Consider the following 25306-nt stretch of genomic DNA (forward strand, 5'->3'; position numbering starts at 1 on the left):
CTGGATTCAATTGCTTCTACGCTCGCGAACCATTCCATTCTTTTGTCACCGTCACTTGACATGGCATCGTAACTTTTTTTTTTAGAATTGTGACTAAAACGGTTGAGCCCCCCCAAACAGTAACTGGGCGTAGGGGAGGCGTGGGTGGGTGGGGCATGGGGGTTCATCTGCAGTAGGCACTTTTTTTAGGGCTTCCCTCCAGAACCTGAGAGACTATGGAGGTCCCAAAAGAGGAGATTTAATCTCACTGAACACAAGTCTGTAAACGCCCAACAGATTGCTTGCTTTCTGAGTAAAGGGAAATGTTGCTGACATGCTTTATCACGTGAGGTATCCCACTTCTAGTCAGGATTGTTCTCTGCTATGAAAAGAAGTTGTCCTTTTCGCAGAGTCACCCGAAGGAACTGGGATCTTTAATGCACCTATTAGTTTGTCGTCCCTCTCGATGAAACCGGTTCCCTCCCCACTGTACTGCGCACTCCCAGTAGAAGTCAGAGCGGTTTGGTCTCTTTGCAGAAGGTCATAACGGCAGCTTAGGTTGGATTATCTCACATGAATGACAAAAATGTCATCTTCTCCTCCAGAATGACACAGTCTTAGCCGTGGGGCTGTGGCACTGTGCTGCGCACCCCCACCCCTCCTCTAGAGGGCAGTATCATAGACTTCCTGCTGTAGGATGGGAATGGGGCCTGGGCCTGGGACCAGGCTGGAGGCAAATGCAGGGGGGTGGGGATGGTTCCACACGGGTTCTTTCAGGCAAGGCGGGTTCGATGGCAAAGAGAGGCCTGAAACCAGGAGGTTCTGCCCCTTCAGCTGCTCCCTGACTTCCTGTTCCAGACTCGGAGGCACAATCAGCTGGTCCTCTGGATCTGGCTGTGCCGGGGCAGTGAAGTAGCCAGACTTCTTCTTTGGAGCCTCCAGGGCCACCTCGATGATGTTATGACTGTCCTCTGGGACGACCACAGAGCCGTTGGACAGTTTCTTCGCAAACAAGCTGGACGTGGAGGGGGATTTCTTCAGGTCCATGATCTCCCTCCCGCACACAGCCAGCAGGCAGCCGTTAGTGGCGGAAACCACCACACTGTTCTGCCTGCGCAGTTTCCCATTGAGATAGTTGCAGCCTCCCCGCTTCAGGTCCGAGTCCTTGGGGCTCTCGGGGCCCCCCGAGCGGAGCTGGAAGGCGCAGCAGTGGATGTCCACCTCCACCTCCAACCTGCTGCCGTTGGATATCACACCCTCCAGTGGCGCTTCGTCGTCGCTATCCAGGCCATTGTCAGACTGGCAGTTACTCGAGAAGGTGGCACAGGACGGCTGGCGCTGAAACGGGCCTTGGTGGGTTCCGGCTGGGGCCGAGCCCGGCACCATGATCCCGCACAGGGCGGTGGCCGGGTGGAGGCTGCAGCGTCTCTCGGGGCGCGGCGCCACGCCGGAGGACGTTTGCTCATCGGACGCGGTGGAGCCGGCCTCGCTGACCGCCTCCGAGGTCGACGTTTCACTGCTCAACTCGGACGTGACGCCGTTACTGGCCGACAGCGTGGCCGGGTCAGCGGGGCCCGGGGCCACGGGGACAGGCACAGGCGGAGGAGGGGCCCCCTTTGGTTCAGCTGTGGACGACGACGACGGCGGCGGCAGCGGCGGCGGCGATGGCTCACACGTGCAACTGTCCTCGCTGACGTGCAGGGACACCACCGCCGCCTCGATGTTGTCCTTGCAGCCGTAACTCTGGGCCAGCGTGCACAGCTTCTTGGCGGCAGCGCGGGGGTCCCGCACGGCCTGCACGGTGCACACGGCCTCCTGGTAGGACACCCGTTCGAACAGCGCCCGGTTCCCCAGGATGAGGAACTCATCCCGGGAACAGAGCGGCTCAGTGTGAACCCAGGGCTTGGGAAGAACCCAGGGAGACAGATAAGAGCAGCCCAGCAGGCGGGAGCAGCAGGTCACGCCACTCACTTTGTTATCCTGTAAAGCAGAGGTTAGGAGGAAATTAAGAGTCTGCATTAAGGAAACGTTTTTCTCGCAATGTATTTTTTTTAGATTTTCTCTCTTCAAATGATTCAAAAAGCATTTTCATGGTTCACTGTCACTGCTGCCAATGACAGTGCACTGGCCGTGGCTGGCACTGGACTATACAACCATGTGTTATCAAGAGGGGGCCACTCAGCCAATCAGAGATATAATATACTCCTATATCAGGCCTACGCTGTCAATCATGGATATCCTCCCTTCCTAATTATGCAACATCACACTGTGGATTATTTCATTACATTTCATCCTGTGAACATAGAGGTGTTTTATATGTATTATAATCAAAATCGTATTTTTTAACTTATTTATGCGTGCAGGCAACACGGTGGTGCAGTGGTTCGCCTCACAGCTGGAAGGTCGTGGGTTTGATTCCCGGGCCAGAGGCCTTTCTATGTGGCCCTGCGAAGAACTGGCTACTTGTCCAGGGTGTCACCCTGCCTTCGCCCTATGACAGCTGGGAGAGGCTCCAGCAGGCTCCTTAAGCTCAGGAACAAGGGGGTATTGAAAGTGGATGGATGGATGTGTAAGCCAAGAGATTCCTCAAAATTTCACCCTGCTTCCAAAATGACAATAAAGATATTAAATCTTGAATCTGACATTACAAGTCAAACAATGACTTGATTGATTGTGACGCTATAATTCTGAGGGAGAAAAGCCCCACGCACCCAACAGAACATTAACAATCACCACCTCAGTAATGATGGCCTTGGCAACCTTGACTCGCTCTCTCTCCTCGGTGCAGTTCTCCAGGCTGTAAACCTTGGACAGGGGCACGGGTCGACCGTCCCTGCACAGCACTGCCTGGCAGGTGCCCACGTTGGCCACAGTGAGGCTGAAGACGCCCCCAGGTTCTGACGGGTCACGGTGAACGTAACACAGCAAGGCGGAGGCACCCAGTTTCTGCCCAGCCATGCCCAGTTTCCTGTCCGTAACAACAACAAACAAAAAAAGAGTCAAGAAACGCTGAGGAAAAAGTCAACAACTGCGGCCTACAAATGTGCAACTCGTGAGTCTTGCTTTTTCTGAAACAAATCCAGCCCACCTGTGTGACATGAGAAACGTGTTGCACATGAACACGCTGTCCACACTGGAGTGCTGCAACTCCTCGCACAGCACATCGCCCATGGTGCACTGCAGCAGCCGCGGCACTTCCTCGTTGCGGTCCCCATCAAATATCCCGTAGCAGGCTTCCAGGCTGTCTCGGAAGCGGTCGACAGCCAGCACAGAAACACACAACCTGCGGCGGATTAGCACATGGAGGACACAGCGCCCGCTATAAAGACGGCTGAATCTCATTCATATTTCATCATACATGAGCGCCACAGGCTCAGCCGCTGACGAGAAACGCCGCTGTGATTATTGCCCCTGAGGGAGCAGTGACACCTCAGAGGCAGACAGCCTCACAGGCATCATATTACTACAAAGACACACGTAATGCATGCCTTGACTTTATGTACACAGACACAGTATGTGTCTGTAACTGTTTTCACAGTGGTTTCAAAAACAGTGCCGGAAATGAGACTTTTTAAACAACCGAAACGAATTAGAAAAATGTTGAAATACAAAAAGCTCCCCAACTTGTTTCTGTGGCCACTCATTTCCGAATAACCGTGGCACCATGGGGTCGATGTGCTGAGTGCATCTGCTGCTGTTGCTGCTGCTGTCGTGCTTTTCTGGTCCAGTTTCAGGGTTGGGATGTGGCTAAAGAGGAGAGTGGAAAAAAGAGGCAGGTATTTTGAATAAAAGTGTGTTGTTGTGTGTGACATCTGTTGACATTAACTCGATAGTGGAAAAATGTAAAGTGTATAGGGCTGACACCATTCCTAAGGTGACTCTTGCAAAGTGGATGTGTTTTGTTGAGTGGGAGCAGGCGAAGTAATAATAAAAGAAAAAGAAACAAACTAATTTAGTAAATAAAGACAACTATGCTTTATGCTATTACTCGATTAATCGATAGGTTAGTCAGTCAACCACCCAATTACTGCAATATTCAGTGGTAATATTCAATACTCAGAGTCAAAAGTCATCAGCTGAGTCCTCCAATCATTCATGTGTGTTGAATATATTTTCACTTCATGTATCAAAAGGAAGTGAGGTCAGAGGTTTGTGACTCACCTGAAGAGGTTGAGGGTTTTGTGCTCCAGCGTCAGGGTGCTGTTGCCCGTCAGGTCGAGCTCTTGCAGAGTGGCAGGGAGTGAGTCGGACAGCGGGATCTCATTCAGCTCATTGCAGCTTAAATCTACAAGCTATGAATAGATGGGGGGAAATACCAACTATGTCAAGATGAGCAAAGTCACAAACACAATGAAAGAGGAAATAATAGCAAAGGCGCATCTGACCTTTATTTCGGGCAGGTTGAGGATCTCTGGGAAGACAGTGATATGATTAGAGTGTGCTATCAGCGTGTGCAGTCTCTTGCAGCTGGACACAGTGGATGGTATCGTCTTTAGCTTGTTGCCACTAAGGTTTAACTCCTCCAGCTGTTCCAGCTTACTCAGCTTGCTGAGAACACACAGAAAGAACGCTTACGTTAGAACCAATTCATTAAAGGACATGCGATACACCAGGTAGCCTTCGACAGTGGTTCCTGATCAATAAAATGTAGATATTGTATATATACACTACCAGTCAAAGGTTTGGACACACCTTCTCATGCAATTCCTTTTTATATTTTACAACTTTCTACACTGCAGATAGATACTGAAGACATCAATAAGTAGTTTTCATGCCTTCAGTGAGGAACTGCAATGTCATGAGAATGAAAGAAAAGACAATAAATTCATAGGGTGTGTCCGAACTTTTGACTGGTAGTGTATACATGTTCAAAAAGAGACTCAATTGATACAAGAAAATGTTAGAGAACGATAAAGAAAACAATGGAAGGAATTTAGAACAGTAAAAACAGAATTGATAAATATAAAAACATGAGAGTGATAAGTCATCTTTGTGTACATCTGTTTGGCTGAGGAGCCAAAGTAACGCACCTGGCGGGAAAGGAGAGCAAGTGGTTATAGGCCAGGTGGAGGACACGCAGGTGCTGGTGTCCAACTAGATGAGCTCCGCAGTTTTCATTCAGCTTGTTACTCGTCAAGTAGAGCTCCTGCAAAGTGCTGAGGCTCTCCTCTGACTGGCTGCTGGGAGGAATATTCTCCAACACATTGGCCGACACATTTAGGTATTTTAGGCTGGGGATGGAACGAAAAGGAAAAAACAGAAACTTAATAAATGGATTTGTGTAACAGTCTTTTAACAGTTATCGATTCTTTCTTGTCAATACATGGAAAAAGACACAGCAAATTGAACCCGTTTGTCCCGCAGGTTAAGTGGCTCCTGAACGTCTCAAACCTGGAAGGAGATCAATGCTTCTTTTGAAGCTGCCCGGACGCAATAAATAAAAATCTGAGTGTTTGGGGTGTCTCTGTATTTGGATGTGTGATAAAAGGCTATCAGCAAGAATGAAATGGAAGGTACACAACAGTGGTAAGAGACAAGTTCATGCTGTGGTTCAGTGGAAAAGCGACCGGGATGGAAACACTTTTGGAATGAGGACACGGTAGGAACGACGCATGCTAGACGTTATGAAGATAAAGGCAGGGAAGGCCAGACTGAGATGGTTTGGACGTGTCCACAGGAGGGGCTGTGAATGTATCTGCAGAAGGAAGCTGAGGTTGGAACTGCCAGGCAACGATCCAACCCTGCATCAGTGTTTCTTTAAATAAAAATAAATCAAATTCAATTTTTGACATCCTGCCAGGGAAGTGGCTTTTGGATATTTTGCTGTACACATGGACATGTGAAGTGAATCTGAAGTTTGGCTTTATGGCCATATAACATAACATTTAGCCTTGAGTTTCTCAGCTTTTTCTAAAGCTGTCACTGCCAAGATCTCAGAATTGGAGATGGAAAAGTGGAGCATTTGAGCTGCTAATGCTTGTAAAGTGATTTACCACACAGGAAATAGGAGGGCAAATGAAGCTCCAGTTATGGTCTGGAATGCTCGACTGATAGCAACTACATTCCCTACGTGCAGTCATCCCCCAAAACACTGAGCTGTGAAAGAATAACCAGTGCAGAAAAAAATCTGCTAGTTTAAGTTGCAGAACCGGGTATCACATCACTAGCGTAATCAATGCATATTATAAATAGAATAAAAGGAAAAGAAAACAGATTGATCTGCAGCATGAAAGGGCTGAGGGACTCACTTTAAGGCCTTATAAAACAGGCTCTCAGGAAGCTCAACCAGCTTATTGTGCTGGAGGTCCAGGGCTTCCAGAGGGACGTGGTCAAGTAGGTCAGGCACTCTCTGCAAATGATTGTTCCCTGCCAGCAGTTTCCTCAGACTCAAGCTGTTCAGCAGTCTGTCAGAGGCCACACGAGACATTAGAGAGGAAAATTAAGACAAGAAATAAAGAGCAGACAAAGAAACAAAGAAGCAAAGAAAATTGTCTTCCCCCGACCACAAGAGGCCTGGAAGAGGATCAGAAATGGCAACTACTTGCTAACTAGCTAATCCATTATTGACCTTTCCAGCCTGGCTTCATGTAAACAGGCCCACACAGCAGATTTCCTCTCCTGAAGCCATCGCACAAGTAGCGAGAAGCTGCAGCAGGGAAATGATCCTCTCTGCAAAAGTGTGTCATTCAAATGTAGCCTACGTGCAGACAAATGCTCTGAATGAAGCTAACAGAGTCAAACGCTGAAGAAAAAGAAGATCATTTACTGAACCAACAGGAGAGCCTTCGTGTCCAGCACTAGGAAAATAACTGTGATTTCGATCAGTTCAGTGGTTCTCTTGTTGGCTTAAAATGTCCCACACAATAACAATTTCTAAGATCTTTCCTTTTCATCAAAGGCCTCACTATTAATTATGCAGAAATAAAACCCAAAGTCCTTAAAAGTAGATGTGCATCATCTAACAGAATATTTAGCTCTCTGTTTTCAGCCTTCAGAAAAAAACATTTTCCCCCCCATTGTAAAAATGAGTGTTTTAGCTCATTAGTCACCTGCAAGAGCGGAGGCTTTTCTGTCCACTCTGGCACCATTTGCCACATCAATGTGTGCATGACATTTGATCTGTATGTCAAACTGCTGTGGCTAATGGCCTCAGTGCCGCAGTGCTTTTAATAAGATTGGGCAGACTTCACACCAGGGCTTTTTCAGTGTTGGTTGACTTCCCGCAGACTGAACGCTGCGCACCACAGACCCCGCTGCATCGTGTCCACTTGCACAGTCGGGCAGAGGCGTCATTCAAAGACGGCTTTTAGCCGACTTTTAGCCGTCTCACTGAATCTTCAACTTATTGTTAAGGTGCATCCTGTGCGGGTGACCACCGTAACGGTCAGAAGGATTTGCAGTTGGACAGTGTAGCAGACAAACTGATACTGTGGTGCAAAACCCGGATCCTGTCCCCAAAGCCCAAAAACACCTGGGTGGTGCATTGTGGTACAACCATCTAACGCACTCTGGCGGTGCCGGTGGTATGCCGGTAGTATGCCGGTGGGCCTGGCTGCCTTCCAGCCTTCCTCCGCTCAGCGCTGCCGAGGAAAAGCAACTGCACACGGTAATGTCCCCATTTGTGTGTGGGTGGAGAGGACGAGGGCCTTCAGGAAAGTGGGCCAGCTTTTTATTTCTTAAACAAAGGCCCCACAGGGCTTCAACCCAGAGGCTGTCCCACCGGACTCTACACGCAATCACTTTGGCCTACTCCAGCACGGAGTAGCTCACGGGCTGATTTCACCAGGGGTGTTGCAACCTCTTGAGGCCTGTTAAGAAGGTCTCTGTCGAGGGTGTATTACTGCAGCTCTGGCTGGTCAGCTCCACCCATGTTTACAACATTTTATAAACTGGGTGTCACGTCTGTAGTCATTGCTAATGCTGTCGCGAAAGATTTAGACTGTGTGATGATGATAGATTTCCACATGCGTGCATATTTTCAGGCATACCCGCAGTGTTTGAGTATTTGAGCCACCTTACTGGTACTAATTAGAGGGGTGTGGGTGCAGGAGTAACCACACATCTTTTCTAGTCTCTGGGGAACTCAAGGACACGAAACATGGGTCAAATAATAGAGCAGTAAAAAAAATAAAAATAGCAGTAGTAGAAGATTCAAACAATTCTTGGCAAAAGGCAAAGCTCAGGCAGAGGCAGTGTGAGAGTGTGTGATGAGTGATACCTGGTGGGAAGCTCTGACAGGAGGTTGTGTGTGACATCGAGCATCTCAACTTTCCTGCAGTCACACACCCAGTCAGGAAGGTACTCCAGGAGGTTCCTGTCTCAACACACACACACACACACACACACACACACACACACACACACACACACACACACACACACACACACGCACACGTTTATCCCTCTACCTTTGCAAGGACTTCTATGGACTTCCATCCCTTTGGACAGTTTAACACCAAGCCGTAATGTAAACGTGACCTTAACCAAAAATATACCAAGCCTGACCTCTGACCTCAGTTCATACCTTGGTTTGAGACTCAAGTCTTAACCCCACAATTTAGTCGACAGAAATTTAAAGATGCATGAACTGACCAGCACAGGAAGGTTAGTAAAACTTTTTGCTGCTCTTTAAAATTACATATTTACAAAATATACACACACAATGAGGAGACAACTTTTCAAATGTTGGTATCACCGACTTAGGAGATAATCTAAATATCCATAAGATCACCAGATCTAAATATTCCATTACCATTCGGTCCAGAGACTGAAAATCAAACTTCCACTAAGGTGCAACTGACAAGTAGATTAATGACATAAAGATTTTACATTTAGACTTAAATGCCTCCAATTAAATGTATGCCCCCGCAGCATCACTGTCTTCGTGTTCCAAGCCATAACTCACTGCGATAGGTCCATGTGTGTCAGCTGGTTGGGGACTGGATAGACGTTGACTGTCGTTAGGCCTGTGGGCAAATCAAGACAAACAACAACAAACTGTTTGAGTCTCTGGGAGGTTGTAAACACGCAGACTGTAACTGCAGCTCATTAGGTCTCTGTCTGACTCACGGTTGCTGCTGCTGTTGAGCGTGCGCAGCGTCAAACCACTGAGCGTCAGCGTCCCCAGCTGGTTGCGCTGGCAGTGCAGAACCTCCAGGTTACAAACGGTGCTCAGGTCCAGGGAATCCAGGCAGTTGTCGCGAAGGTCCAGGTGTGTCACCTGGTTCACAGCCTCCAGACTCTCATTTCTCACATGCTGCAGTCGGTTCAAGCTAAACGAAAGGGCAAAAAAGATGGACTAGCTTCACTTAAACGTGGGCCGAAATAGCAGCACTCAAGGCTTCAGACAGTTTATCCATGGCAGATGACCAGCATAAGTGGCCCAGGAAAAATAGGAGAAAAAAAAGGAAACTTTTTAAAAACATTATTTGAAGGAAACTGTCGGATCCCACACTCGAAACTCCCCAGGGCCTCTTATTTCTCCACCAGTACTTCCATCGCATTAATAACCAACAAGCGCTGTTTCAAGAGAGCACAGCTCCACAGATGCATCTGGCCATTAAATCATAGCCTTTCATCATCAACCGCAACTCATAAAGGAAGGATTAATGATGAGCTTGCCGTGGTTGTTGGTTTGTTACTTCAGTTTGGAGGAAAACTACTGTGAGTGGATCTTATCCAACCAATAGAAGCAGTCACAGTTTTCCCACAGCATCCCAAACTGTCCCTGCACATGTGAAATATCGCTCCAGGGAAGAAAAGGCGGAAGTGACGGAGCCGTTCACCCTCTCTTACCGGAGGTCAATGTTTTTCAGCTGGCTCATCCGTGCCAGTGCGCACAAGTCCAGAATCTCCACCCTGTTCCCAGCCATGGCCAGCTTGTCCACAGCGCTCAGTCTCTCCAACACGGCAGGGATGTGGGAGAAACTGTTGAATGAGAGACTCAAGCTGTTGAGCTGCGCGAGTCCTCCCAGTTCGTCCGGAAGCGAGCCGAGGAGGTTCCCATCCAAAGACAGCGTCTGCAGGCTAAGACATAGAAAAGACTTTTTGTTTCATTTTGTCACTTTTGCCAACATATGGTGGTCAAATTTTCTTTTTGTAGCAAGAATACAAAGCCCACTTTTGCAAAGCAATAACACTCTAGCTGTGTTTCCATTACCTCAAGAATTGCGCAAAACCAAAATATAGCAGTAAAAAACTGGTAATGGAAACACCTTAACTTTCAAAAACCTCTCAAATATTGCTTAAAAGGTTTTTACGCTCTCATGAGGTGGTTTTTCAGACGCATCGATGTATATCGCAAAGGTATCATGGAAACACCTTTTTCGCATTTAGACATTATTGTACGTGACATACGGGGTCACATGACCAGTTCACTTCAAGTGAAAATGCTCCAAAGCGCAAAATGTTTTGTAGATCCATCCTCCTCCTCCTCCTCCTCCTCCTCCTCCTCTCGCGGGACGAGATTTTACGAGAATTACGGCTTATGCGCTTCAGACTATTCAACGGAAACACCTGCAAATCGCAATCATACTCTGTCGAAATTTTGGAAATGTCGCTTTTATTTTGCGAAAAAAAAAAATGTAACAGAAACGCAGCTACTGCTCTACAGCTTCATCGAAATCTGCAGGAAGGTTCGGGATCTGATCACAATTGATCAGATATTGACACTTGAGCGTCTTCTCTATCCCACCTTGACTACAAGCCACATTTTGCGCTATTGATTGCATGGATTGAACGACGTAAAAGTGCAACCAGTGTTACCAGAAATAGAAAAAAGGTAATAACAGCAATACCAACATAAACACTAGAAGATTCCAAAACTAAGCATTCCCAGCGGACTTGCTTGCAACCGTTTTTAATGTCCATTCTTAACGTTCAGCTCACTCCCTAGAGCTGAACAACCGTGTACGGTGGTCATTTTTTTTTTTTTTTTTTTTTTTTTACCGCCACGCATGCTGTGTGGAACTAAGTGTGTCACACCTTTGAAGATTGCCGATCTGAACAGGGACCGTCTGGAGGCTGTTACAGGAGAGGCTGAGCTCGGTGAGGGTGAGAATCTCGCACACACATTCAGGGAAAACACCCAGACGGTTGTGAGACAAGTTCAGGCTCTTCAGCTGAGAAAACCTGAGGGAATAAAGGAAAACACATTCGCTTTTAAAGGAACCAGTCGCATGTTTTTCATTACCAGAGAAACCTTTTATAACCAGCCTGATCTTTTAGTGCCCACTGTTGGTGCACAAATGCAAACCATTTGGTTTAGCTAGATAGATATATAGATAGATAAGTAGATAGATAGATAGATAGATAGATAGATAGATGTGATAATGTGAACATTAAGGGCGAGAAGTAGTGTAACACAAACAGCCGAGGCTGAACATCCATGTTTTCATCTTAGCAATCTGCCGATCTGGAAAGCCTGCAGTGGATTAATTCCTTGTAAGATTGCCGAGGGACTTTTTGTGCTGTGTTTGTGCTTTGGCCTGCTACCATGTTATTAAGTCTAATTTAAAAGTATGAGGGAAAGTCAGTTATTGCCCAGCAGGCTAAACCAAGTTCAAATCCCTCGAGTAGCTCCTCCGAAGCATCACTGCATGCCTGTATGGTCTGTTCAGGTTCTCAGTCAACGTTCCCTTTGAGGGTTGAGTCGTCAGAAAATTGACTGTGCTCTTTGTTACTTGCACTTCAATCTTTTTGAAAAATCTTCAAATAAAAAGAACAAGTCCAGTTTCCTATTGACTCAATCTATTAATACATTCAATAAGTTCTTTCATTTGTTCATTCATTAGATATTCAGAAAGTACAGCGCAGAGCCTGGCTTTAACTATGAGCTTGATGCTAATTACTTGGAGTCTGTTGATAGTTGGGTTGACAGTGAGTGTCTGGCCTCTATTCATCCCCAGCTGGCAGCAGTCTGACCAGCCACAGTTGGTACCAGAGACCCCAGCTAGCGACCAGCGGGCCCTGCCACTCGGCTCCTTTCTAAACTGCTAAAACCAACCCCTGAGTCGGTGAGCAACCACCCTGCCAGCCTCCTGCTCGCTCTAGCCACGCACGAGTCGGGTTCTCTGCCCTCTTCCGATGATTTCACTTTCTGTCTCACTTTGTTGGCGTCTCACCAGGCTGAACGCTTGAGGCGTACCTCTTAAAAAGTCAAGAAGTCGTCCTAAACGATAGCTCGTGTATATTACAGTGTTCCTCAAGTAAAACTTAAGATGACAGTTCCTTTTATATCGATTAGTGCATTAAAAAAAAAAAAAAAAAAACATAGTGGAAGGGCCCGGAAACCAGGGCTGTGAGAGATTAAATTTACATCATCCTCCTTGGCAGGAACAGGATATGCCACTCTTTAATGTAATGTAACTGGTAACAGGATATTACACTCACACCTAGCCTGCTTATAACGCTGAAGGTGTACAGTGCAAACCAGACGGATAGGAGATGATTACACCAGATAGCGACGCACTGATGAGAAATCCATCTTCATTAGACACACTCGGGAAAACTGGGCACAGAGTCCCCTGTACTGTTCCATAGATTCCACACATGCACAGGAACTTCACCTTTTTCCATCCACAGAGTAAAAAGGAAAAGAAATGCGATGTTCTCTTGCGTAATCAAATCTGTTACATGAATGATGAATTCGTTTTATGGCCTGTGACACACAGCGAACAAGTGGAATGTCGACATTACCGGGGAAGGTTGAGAAGGCCCCCGGGCCCCTGAAGGCTCATGAAGTTGTGTCGGAGGTTGAGGTGGGTGACATCTTGGCTGTAAAAGAGATATTCAGGCACTGCTTCCAGACTGTAGCAGGAGAGGTCCACCATGCTGACCGTCTGCGACACCACCTGCAGACAACAGTGGTCGATGAGACATCCGGCCTGGTCTCAGACTGCGAGAGCATCGTGAAACTGACTTGCCAAGACATTATTTTTTAGTTTTATTCTGAGTCCGGTCACTTTGCAAGCTGGTGAATTGCAGCACGTTGAGCTGTGAAGAAGTTCAACTTGTCTGCCACAACATACTGAAGAGCATCACTTTCTAAGTATTCCCACAGCGCTCTGGCCAGCCACTGCAGACTGCTGCACTTGCTGTTGCTCTTTCTCGCACAGGATCACCTCACTGCATTTGTAGTCCAAGTGCACTAAAAAGGCTTTTAAACGTACTCTGTGTGGAGTATAATTTAGTCCACCATTAGCAGGCTATGCTATCATTAGCGTTGAGCGGCGTCCATTTGCTGCTGTTGTCTATTGCACACGATGTCTGGAGGGTCGGGGGGGGGGGGGCAGTGTTATTGAAGGCAGCGAGCAAGTGGAGATTAGCGTGCATTAACGTGACTCTCAGCCTGCCAGTGAACCAGGAGAACACACACACTAGATGTCACTAGAATTTCTGCACATAGATTTTTTTGTGAAGTCTATTCAAAAAATTGTGTAAAGTCCTTTACTTTTTTTTTAAGGCCAAATCAGTCACAACAGGTTAAATCTGTTTTATCCTACAGAGCAGAGGGACTCTAAATAGGGACTATACATTTGCAACCTTCAACCGCCTCGCTGCTGCTTACCTTTGATGCCTGCCGATACCACCGCTGGTAGTCTGCCAGGGTGTCAAAGTTTACAAAGTATGTCTGGGCCTGCGAACCGGCTGAGCTGAACATCAGACAGTGTTGTCTGCGCTTCACCTCCTCCACCTTCACAGAAAGACACGTCATCAAGTCGCATTCATGCCGACAGAAGTCATTTTTCATGCGATTTGCTGCAAGATACCACTGGATGCATGGGGTGACGAGTGCAAAGAGATATCATGTGACCTACGCCAGCACAAAATACTGCGCTAGCTGACAACCGCAGCTGCAGCATCGCGGGCCAGTGAAGGGTGGGGCCGGGGGACTTTAAAGCAGCTCTAGGTAACTTTCGGTGGTAATGGCGAAGTGACGAAGTAGACACGCTGCAGCGCTAGTTTACTGATGTGGGAAAAAACAAATAGTCGCCTAGCTGGAGCGCTCGTATGTGTTCAGGAAAAACACAGACATTGACAATAACGTCGTAGCAAACGTTCCACACTTTTATTACTTCGTCTTTCATCGAGGTTACTTATTGGATTCCATTTCGTCATTTTATAATCTTATGTATTTGTAGTAGTAGTATGTAAGACCGCCTCTAAATAAACGTGTGACGTTGCCGTATAGTGGTTCGTCCGGCGTGTCGGGTCGCGCTTGAACGTTACGCAGTGCAGTTACAGCCGGCACAACCAAACCCCCCCACCCCACTGCCGAGGCGGCCCCCGTTGATCCAATTAATCGGCTATGTACCGCTTTACTGAGTTTGGAATCATAATTTTATGGTCGAAAAGTTACCTAGAGCTGCTTTAATGGAGAAGGTTAAAACTCTGCCAGGAGGAGCGAACACTCACCTTCCCACCCACCAGAGGCAGGATGTGCATCTTCCCCGTCAGGCTGTCTTTGACCGAGGCCACGATGAGACAGGTGCCGCAGAGGATGACCTGCCGCTCTGCCCACTTGTGCAGCTGCGACTTGCCCTTACGGACGCTGAAGACGCCTTTCAGCAGCATTCGCTCCTGCTGGTCTGCGTTCACTGGACGCTCTGGAGCCGAGAACCAAACACAACAACCACACTGAGGGGTCCATGTCGCTCCACATGTTATTCATCTATCCAACTTCGTCTATATTGGCTGATTAATAGCGAATGTTTTGCAATGACACATATGAGGGCAGTTACAAAGGATTAGGTCATGTAGATGGTCACAGACGATATGATGTCAGGATTAGTCAGTGTGCTTTTCTTACTAATTCCAAAACCTGAACTGACATCAGCACTTACAGTACGACGGACACTGACCTTGTATCTCATGTAACTCATATCCGAATGGGCTTCACTGAATAGTTAAAGCTTTGATGTTACAGTGAGGGGGAAAACATTAAGCTAACGCTTCTGACTCATAGCTATTAAATTAAGCAAACGCAGATGGGTGTGACTGGATCCAAAAGCTAGGCTTCGTACTTCATTAGAAACTCTCTCTGTGATGTTACACATAATCATAATCACCCATGTTTATCTTGTGTAATTAATGAATGGATTTGGCCCGTGGACACAGGATGACAGCATGCGGCTTGATACATGTTGAACAAATAATGTAACAGTCAAGAAGTTGAAAACAATACGTACATATGTATTTAAACGCTGAACCTGCACTAAATATAGCTTGTTTATTTTATGCAAACCTGGTAATATTTCAAACATCATTTCAGGGATTAAGCAGTCCATTCGACCTTTCTAATGGACTGAATGTAAACAACCTGGCACTTCTTCTGGCACTAGAATCCAGCACCCGTAGCCAATCAGACTTGAAGTTGTTGCACACACAAAGGGCCTTTTCCCTTCACTCTGAATTCTTGCTTGTGTTGTACGTCACTTTGGCTAAAAGTGTCTCGCTCAATGAAATTGTAGAACTGTAGACCAAAAGAGAGTGATGCATGTATTATGTTATTACACTAAAAGGTTGGTTTTGCAATAATAATGAGAATGTCCCCAACGGATCTGCGTTGATTTAAGCTAATCTGAACAGTAAAGAGCTCAGTGCCAGAGTCGGGTTGACTTTTGAAATCCTTCTCCTCTTTCTTCACAAACCAAACTCGTACCAGCCGCGTCAGCCAACAGGTCGGAACAACACGATCAGCCGGTGACCCGTTCGAGTGACTTTCGCTGTGACGATGCCCTGGAGAAGCTGCCTCATGCCGATGGGGCGAGCCTGGGATTTGTCACATTAAAATGTTTCGGTTAAATTATTCAGAGGAGAAAAGCAAGCAGCCTCAGCCACTCAAGGACACACAGGGACGTCTCCGCTGCCTCTGCCAGGCGTCGAGAACCCAGAGGTTAATGACGGGTCAAGCGAACGGCGAGGAGGCACCGCCGTAGTGTTTTGTCCTCTGTCGTCGATGCGTCTTCGAACCAGCTCACGCTGCGTCTAACTCAGAGGCTTTCATCACCAGCAATATGCTCTCGATCCTTTAATCTGCTTCGCCGGCTGTTTGCCTCCACCTCCTTCGTGGCTTGCAAAATGAAACGAGAGGAGGCCGGCTCGCGCGTTTTGTCATCACCACAGAGAAATTGGCCCATGCCGCTCGCTCATTACAAAACCTTGCTGTGATTCTCGATGCTCATCTTTATTTGCCTGTTGCTGACATGCTGGTTTGAAATCACAAAGGTAGGTAAGGTAACGGGTAAAAAATAATGAGCACGTCTTATTGAAAGTAATACCAAAACGAAATAAATAACAACTTATTTTGTGTGTTACTGCATTATGGCAATGCTACTGACAGAATCAAATCATGTACTGAGTCAAACCAAATATAGTGACCTCATGGAAGAAAATAATGAAGCTAAACACTTGTCCACCGCAGCCCCCTGGGCATATACAGGTTCCTAATTTAAGAGGAAAATTCTTGTCGAGACTGAACAGCAGATGGAGGCATCATCTGGCATCTTATTTCTGTACAAGAAATAGTAGAATTTCCAGCTCTGGGTACGAGGCCAACTTGGAGTGAAAAGTGCAAACAAACATTAAGAGCGAGTTGAATAAGTGCACTGTCACTGTGTAAATACACAAGTATTCACCTGCAACAGTGTTTTCAGCTCTTCCATACCTAAACAGGTCTTTGAGCTGTAAGCCATTCCACCTATTTGCAGACTATAATTCAAGTCCTGTCATAAAGAGCCGTCTCCAGAAACCCACATCGATAATATATCCTCTTGAGTCATGAGCTGTTAGCATCTAGGGAGGACAGCTAGCCACTAAATTAAAGTCCGGGTTGGGATGGGGCGAAACCTTCATCCTCTCCCCTGACAACCTCCACTGCTTTGCACAAAGTCAGCCAAAACAATCCCACGTCAGCAATGACGGACAGTGTTGACCACTGGTTGTGGCTCCAGAGGGGTTTGAGCACTCAAGACACCTCACTGTTTTCACGGTGGGGCCGTTTCAGTGTCCAATGGCCTCCTTCAGCATGACGTGACACCACAGGGACAGCGTCACAAGTGGCCGAATAGACGGTGGATTTCTTTCATCTGCGTGACCTCGATCAGCAAAGGGCAGGAATGCATGAAGTGGGGAGGGTGGAAGAGAAATGATGATAGTTGAAGTATTAGATGTTGATAATCAGAAGATTTTCAATGGTTTCATCAGACAGTCTGGTGGTGGTGGAGGCGAAGGACAATGGAGGGAAATCCTCAAAGTGACGTAACGCCACAATGAAAATGTCCCAGGGAAAACTCAAACAGTTTGAGGGCCCCCAGAAGTCCATTATTTGCATTTCTACAATTACTTATTTCATTATGAATAGCACAAACAAAATGCTGACAAAGGCTTTGACTGTTTCCTTGTTTTTGTTCTTCCCATTCTCATGGGAAAAAGAATACTGGGGCTTACTAAGAGGCCAAAAACACTAACACCGACTCATCATTTGAGTCAGCGCAGCTTTAGACATCCTCATTCCTCTTGTAGGCCTAACATCCAGTTAAATTAATAGTTAATTACAAAGGTTTACAATTGATTTTAGATCATCGTTTTTCTCAAGGCACTGTGACGCTTACGGTGAGCTTGGTGTGCCGACTCGCCGCACTTCTAGTATCTTCTGTCAGTGATGTCAGGGAGAGATCATCCAGCGATTTGGACCCAAGCCCAGTGGACACAGAGCAGAGAGGGCCCCCGGCTCGGCTGCAGCTGCACGGGCCAACACACAAAGCCACGGGCCCTCAGGTCCCTGCAGCTGTTTTCACTAGCAGCCTTTTTGTGAAGTCAGCACTTAGAAATGTTTACTCCCCTGCCCATGTTTGTTTTCATCTCATATGCGCACCACACCGGGGGGGACCGTGTGTGTGTGTGTGTGTGTGTGTGTGTGTGTGTGTGTGTGTGTGTGTGTGTGTGTGTGTGTAGGGAGTGGGAAGTTGGAGAGGATTCAACATGAGTTTCCAAAACAAACAAAGGGATGATGGAGTTTAATAAATGACCTGCTGGACGGCACTTTGACACACAAAAAAACAGCCTTGGGCGAAGCGGACTCAATAAAGGAGACAAAGGCAAGAGCAGGAAAATGTGCTCCCCACGCACACAAACCTGAAAGACCCTGAACTTGTACACATGTCAATGAATTATTAGAGCAAAACGAGGCCAGTGTTTAGACGAATCCCTGGAATGACACGCAGGGGTTTAACCAAAGAACAGACGGTCAGCTTTCATTTCTGTGTTCAAATGTCTGCAAGACAAATTTTAAGCCAGCGGCTGCCGTGGTGGTGAGGTGAAATTGAAAAAGAAAAGTGTTTGCTGAAGGCAGCAGTGGAAGCTCCCGAGAAGGGGCAAATAAAGTCGTGCTCTAGATCCTGACCGTGTGTCAATAGTGTTTAGGAAACGGTCAAGTCTGTTCTCGGGCTCTTTCCCATGAGTTGACAAAAGAAGACAGGAAATCTCAGAGGGGCCGCCCGGACAAACCAGTGTGGCCTGACTACTGATAGTGGTCAAGATCAGAACCCTCCTCATTTGAGCCGGGAGCAAAACAAGGCAAAGCTTCACTGGACACAAGGGCCGTGTGGAGTAGTGAGGCCACAGTGATGCCAAAACTGACAGCGAAACGAACAGATTTCAACTGCATGACCCATTGTACATAGAAAGAAAGCGGCAATGGTTAAAAAGAAATATATATATATATATATACACATATATCTATAAAGCAGAAATAAAACTTTTTGTATCGATAAGTGATTTAAGAAAAAACCTTTATCCCCATCTCCAACATGGTCATATGATCGATTGCAATAAGGCTTTAAAATGCTGTCTATATACCAAATAAGGACTAAAAAACAGCATGAACTATATCGTATGGGAAACATAGTGTTGGTGTTTTCAGCACTTCAAAACAATTACATACAAGGCTAAATGTTAGGCTAATAAAAAAGTTTTCTCCAGGTGACCAGAAACAAACAAGAAGCGTCAGATTTCCTGGTTTTTCGTATTTTTTAAATTCACCATGGAAACTCTGAATTTCAACGTGCTTGAGGCTCCTGAACCCAATATGGGAGAATCTGAGTGCATGTGTGGTTAGCCCCGGTCTCTTCATGCTCTGGCAAGGCAGCTTGTGAAACGTTCTAACCCGAAAGAGGAATTCCACAAACTCAGCAGGAACATCGGTGGGTTCATTAAAGTGCGGCCACACTACAGGACGTTGCCCAGCAGTCACCCTCGACGCTAAATCCCTAAATTGCCGAGGATGAGCATCGCTGGACCAATGCACAGATTCAATCTCGGAGAGACACAGGAAGTCTGGAGGATTTTAGCTGCACCGAGACGCGTTGTTATATTTAGTTGTTGCAGCCTTCGTGCCCATTCTGCTGCTGCGATCGCTGATCACAAAGGAACAGGCGCAATAAGCTTGGATTCTATTAAAAAGAGATCAAAGTTTCATCTTCGACTACAAGCAGACTAATAAAGGCACTTTGCTGCACAGTTCCAAGCTATGTGGACGTAACTAACTGAAATGCAACTGCTACTGGGGGAAAAAAAATCCCTATATTCATTTTTTCACTGAGCTCTTACATCTTCAACTGGTCACATCACTCAGAATTCCCTTCACTATTACAAGGTTGCTGGGCCCTTGGAGGGATAGAATTGTTTTTTTAATATATCTGCAAAGCCTTGATTGAGCAGCCTTCAGTAGGAAGTGGGTAGACGCAATGCTGACTGAAAAATAAGTGGGTATACTCAGTGTACCCGCACCAGACCACTCACTGTTATGCAGGTCACACACACGGAGAATATTGCAGAGTTGTTTCCAAAGCGATTCTGTCACTCCCTTACAACCCTGGGTGCAGTGAACTTCAATTTCATCTGTTTTAAAAAATGATGCAAATGCATGATGGGACATCGTGTGATGTTTCCATTTCCTCCGTAATCTCAGCGCTGCTTAAAAAGAGGGTCTGAGCCCTCAGTGCTTCTTGCGAGATGTGAAGAGAGATCAAATGAATGTCAGGACGCTGACACCAAGCGAGAGATGAAAAGGAATCACATGATGGAGGGTAGTTCGCCCTTATAAAACACACACACACACACACACACACACACACACACACACACACACACACACTCTCACACAGTCAAATGAAAAGCGATGAAAACAGGATGGAAAATGTTTAGAAAGCGGCAGCAGTCTGTTTTCAGGCCTCCAGGTCTGTTTTCAGAGGAGTCAAGCCAGATGACACCAGGCGGCATCAGACGATGAAGACTGGGAACGATCAGTCAGCGAGGCTCAGCGAGAACTCACCACTGTAGAAGCGAATCAAACAGCTGAGGTCTGAGTTGGCCGCTTCTTGCTGCACTCGTACAGGGTCTGCATAGCCCAAAGCTGCCAGGTAGTCATACACCATCTGGAGCGGACACTCGGAGGGTTCCAGCCTCCTGCAGGGCAAAGAGGGAAAGGGAGAGAGTTCTTTTTATATCGCAGCGAGCTGAGCGCGCACCACGGCGCACCGCACAACAAATACAGAATCGGAATTCTGACAAGCTTCAGATGCATTTCCCTAATTATGAAACCACAAGAAACAAGACACCACTTTTCTTGCTCTTGCGTTCCGCTGTGCGTACATTTTCAGAGTGTGCTCTGTTTTTATAAAAAACAAATAAAAGGGAATGTCATCTTCACTCAACATATCGGCATGACACAGACCTGCCGAGCTCAATGGACCACGGTTAGAGATTGAACTAGGAATCCTGTGGCAATGTTTGCTGTCGCTAGAATTCCATCTATACTATTTACCATCGCAGCTTATCCTGCACTCAGCCTCTTCGGCTGCTGTAGCCTCTGATGGTCTTTTAAAGTGAAGGCGGGTTTCACCCTTAAAGGGCTGCCAGTTTGTCACAGAGAGACAAAATAACCTGTTTCACTCATATTCACACCTATGGACAAGTTACAGTTGCCACTTGTCACATGGCAACGGCTCCTGCCCCAGTAGGAGGAGTTGAAGGTCTCAGTGGCCGGGTAGAGGGCGGTGTGGACTTTTACTGTGAAGGACACGGACAGTCATGGTTTCCCTGGTACTAAAAATGATGAATATCAGCACTTGAAACAACCACCCTGACACTTAATATCCTTTCTTTGAAGATGCTTATTATTTAGCTGCTGACAGATTGCTGCTTGCCACGACTGCAAAGGCAGCAAACACTTTCACTTTTCATATTTGATGATGACGGTAAAAAAGAAAAGAAAAGAAAAAAAAAGCGATTTGTTCAATCATACCGGCTGATCTCATTAAAGTGTCTCGTGGAAAATATAATTGATATCCCAAATGATTCTCTTTGTTCATTATATTCTTTGTCTGTGCTTTATGATAAAGGCAATAGATTCACTGTGGAAAAAAATATGTTTTATTTTTGCTGTTATTTATGTTGACTGTTTGTCTTGGCTTGAAACACATGCAACACAGATCTACAAGAATTTAGTTTTTCTGTTTTGCCTCATTAACAATAAACAACAAAATAATTTCCATTTGTTTTCTGTGCCTGTGATGCAGCCAAACCTTTTGAAACACACACAAGAAAATAAATACTTGCTCTCTGGCAAATATTTAACGACAATAAGTGAGCAGAGTGAGTCAAATTTTAAGGGTGTGTGAAAACTTGTTTCTAATACTGTAAGTAGTATAAGTATTTATTGGTAGCGTTTATTTGTTTTCATTAGTACCCTAATTCTAGATCATTACTCAAAATATCAGGTTTTTAACACGTTGTCAAAATTCAAAACTGTATCAATGCCATAGTTGAATTCAATTGGCTTTAGTAGCCGCTTTCTGTTTAAAACCAATAATCAGACTATAATGAAGCAGAGTCTAAATTAACAAGAAAAAACAAGAGTCACTACTGCACTCCAGCACCATTTGACAGCTGTTCAATTTGTCAAAAAGTCAAGAAAATGGTTCCAACTTGCAGGATGAAGGCACAGGTAAACACAACTTGATCCTGCGAGCCTCATTCTACTATACACAACCTGTTGATTTGGGAGGTCCATGTTTGCAGCTCCTCTGAGTCAGTTAAGATGTCTAGGAGCCTCCCACTGGAGGTGCTCCAGGCATTAGAAACCGGGAGGAATCCTGCGGCACACCCTGAGCGCACTGGAAAACCTATCCAATCTGGTCTGGTGGCACTTAAGAGTCACCGAGGAAAAGCTTGTTCTTTTGGATATAAGCAGTGGACGGCACTGATGGCCCTGCTGCCACTGTGGTACTGAAAGGAAAAGAAAACTAACATATCAGGTGGAACAGTTGTCAAATCAGTTGGATTTACTGACCAGTTTTGTATGCTTTTGCATGTATGTTCAGTGCAACGATAATCAAACCAAAGACAATGATACATGACAAAAACACAAGATACACCGTACGGGCGCAGGGTTCTTATGTCTTCTGCTCTTCATTAAAGGCATCTAATTCAACCCTGGCATCTGTTTGTAAGATTTATGTCAAGCACATAAATCTAAACCAGAGCAGCTCCAACTTTTCATACCTACAGGTTCACTGCCAGTCTGCGTTGTTCTGTAATTTTGAATAAGGCACGTTGAGTGTTCTGGCCTTCTAAACAACACTTGGTTCTTGAACAACAATCCCAACCTTTTTGAGTTTTTTTTTTAACTACTTTGTTATTACACTTTAATGGTAATTGATTACCTGACCAGGTCTCCATGGAGCTGAACATACAGTCCCTGGCCGTTTCGCTGAGCACAGAGCTCTTCCACGGTAGTGGTGGTGGAGCAGAGCACCAGCTGCAGGTCTGTCTGGGGAGCGGAGGAGGCCTGCGGGCCGGGGGCAGGTAGCTGGGGATCCACTGCACCACCGTACAGACACACACAGCCCCGCTGGGTGTCCCCTTTAAGCCAGTCCCGCTCACGGGACCCAAACCTGGTCTTCCTCGTCACGCAGCTCCGACTGCCGTTTCGCTTGATGTTGCGCTGCTGACACACAAAGTTTCATTTCAATGTGCAACCTAAGAACAGATACATAAAAATCCATGTGACAGCCACTGTTAGCCTGAGGAGCTTTCCCACACATGAAGAACAGCATATGCGGGCTGTTGCAGACGACGGACTTCCAAGTATGGATATGAATCGTCAATTTATGTAATCGCAGTAAAGCACCTGTATGTTTGCCAGTTATGCCCAGGTCTTGTGTAATTTTTCTCAGACTTATTCAGTTCAATTTAAATGTCACGAAAAAGGGCCGCTTTAGAGGCCAAATAATAGATTGTCAGTCACGGGCACAGCCTGCAAAAAAGTCTTTGAGCAATTTGCTGCTCAGTGTGACATTTCAGATAGAGTGCTGGAGAATAATACTTATGGTCTAGCTGAAAAATGTCAAAAGAGAATTTGTGCAGTGACTCATGAATTGTCGCTGGACCGCCAGTTGCTGCGCGTGCGGCACTGAGAGCTTCGAAATGAGCAGGAGAGAGAGCCGAGGGTCTCAACGCAATTCTCCATCTCCATGTGTAAATGCATAAAAATAATCAATACAATGCAGAGAGCTGAGGCTCTTTCGCCTCAACTCCGACATGGGGCTGCTGATTATAATGGTGCTGCTTCTGACACTGGAGCTCCATGGAGCTATATTGGGACCAAAAGTTTTAGCCCTTCAAGTGCATGAAGTTTTTTTTCAGGCGAAATCAAACATTTTGATTCACTTTGCTAACTCTTTAGAATGAATTATTTTTCATTTTTCATTTTCCCTCGTCATCTGGGTTTAATAATCAGTATGCCTATTTCTATCCAAATCCTCAATACATTTTAGAGGATGAACGGCTTTAGTGATTATACTGCATCGCCGCATGTGCTTTATTCTCTAAAAATTTGGCAGTAGATTTCCATGTAACCTCAAGGCAAACTATCCTGTTACTATGGCAGTAACTACCATCATTATCATCAACATCATCTATAACTGGCAGACAAAGAATAGAGGACCGTGGTGGTGCAATCATTGCAGTCCCAGGTGAATTGTGGCCTTTATCTTGAGGCGACTTGCAATAAATAAACGCAGGAATCTTTTTCCGATTCATGCTGACGTATGTGTGAATGATTTTTTTTTATTTTTTTCCCCCCCTCAGCCTGAACATATCAGCAGAGATACTGTGGGGCCAATTCAAACCAGAAAAGGAACTACTTCACTTGCCCAGGTGACGTTTTTTATTTATTTATTTATTTATTTTTTAGTTTTTATCATGATTATGCTTGCCTATCTATCCCCCTCCACTCAGCAGCCACACATTAGTTGAATGACACAGCTGAGATTAGGGGTATCTGTGTGTGTGTGTGTGTGTGTGTGTGTGTGTGTGTGTGTGTGTGTGTGTGTGTGTGTGTGTGTGTGTGCGTGTGTGTGTTGTGATTCCCACTGATCCATTCCACTAAAAGGCAATCGACCACAGATTACTCATCGGCCACAGCAAATAATCTACCCACTGTGTCTGCGCTTCCTTCGGCGTGTTTAAAATCACCGTCACACCGCAACCGGAGACAATCGCCTGACATGGAACCCCAGTGTGGAGATATTTGCCGCGCAGTTTGCGTTGCGCGAATTACCCACTGCATCACAAGACAATCCTTCCCCGGTCATGACTTGCCTTTAGCACACGGATCCCCGATGCAGCGTGAGCCCCGGGACCACTGCGGCTGCCGCGACCCGCAGTCCGATTCAGCCCCGCTTGGCACATCACCGTGTCCGGCTGCCTGTCTATGCAAGTGCCGTTATCTTCCACATCGCCTCCCTTCTTCTTGCCCGTTTGGGTGTGAGTCGCCGCCGCCGCCGCTGCCGCCACCGCCGCCGCCTTGACGTCCTCGTCCTCCATCGCCATGAACAAATCCCCCACTAACTGTGACCAAAGCCGGAGGGACTGGTCCCGGTGCGCGACCCGCGATTTCCCCACGAGCGGCGAATGTCCACCGTGTGCCTGTGCAACGACGCCATATCCAGACTGGATTTGACTCTTGTCAGATAGGGAGGCCTGCCGAAGAGCTGATAAATAAACATTAAATGGGCGGGCTCGCACTGTTTATTATTCATCAGCCGCTGCCCCTTCTCCGGGGAGGGAGAGACATCACATCCATGTTAAGGGTCGTCTTTGGCCACTTGATGCTGCCCCCGACCGATGAACCAACGGCTTGTGGTCGGTCTGTGTAGGGCGTGTCCCCGGCACAAACCACTTTAAAACCCTCTTTTTTTTCTTCTTATTATTTTTTTATGAAATGTTTATTCGTATTTAATTCGCGTAATTAAATATTGCGCGG

The 25306-nt window shown here is 46.3% G+C and overlaps 1 protein-coding gene across 1 annotated transcript; it reads right to left on the bottom strand.

The window, feature by feature from the left end:
* On the bottom strand, positions 1-25214 carry phlpp2 (PH domain and leucine rich repeat protein phosphatase 2). The gene is made up of 19 exons (XM_076024380.1): positions 24643-25214; positions 22704-22984; positions 20312-20445; positions 14395-14585; positions 13547-13672; positions 12676-12830; positions 10963-11109; positions 9775-10005; positions 9049-9251; positions 8885-8945; positions 8198-8293; positions 6228-6383; positions 5010-5210; positions 4365-4527; positions 4141-4271; positions 3604-3726; positions 3068-3262; positions 2716-2947; positions 1-1959 (listed from the first exon to the last, which is right to left on the bottom strand). The coding sequence occupies exons 1-19, from the start codon at positions 24871-24873 to the stop codon at positions 643-645; spliced, it is 4374 nt and encodes a 1457-aa protein (XP_075880495.1). The 5' UTR covers positions 24874-25214; the 3' UTR covers positions 1-642.
* Between the last annotated feature and the right edge of the window lie 92 nt (positions 25215-25306).

This window comes from Nelusetta ayraudi, unplaced genomic scaffold (assembly GCF_046127955.1).
Source record: "Nelusetta ayraudi isolate G7.1 ecotype Tasmania unplaced genomic scaffold, CSIRO-AGI_Nayr_v1 ptg000002l, whole genome shotgun sequence".
NCBI lineage: Eukaryota > Metazoa > Chordata > Actinopteri > Tetraodontiformes > Monacanthidae > Nelusetta > Nelusetta ayraudi.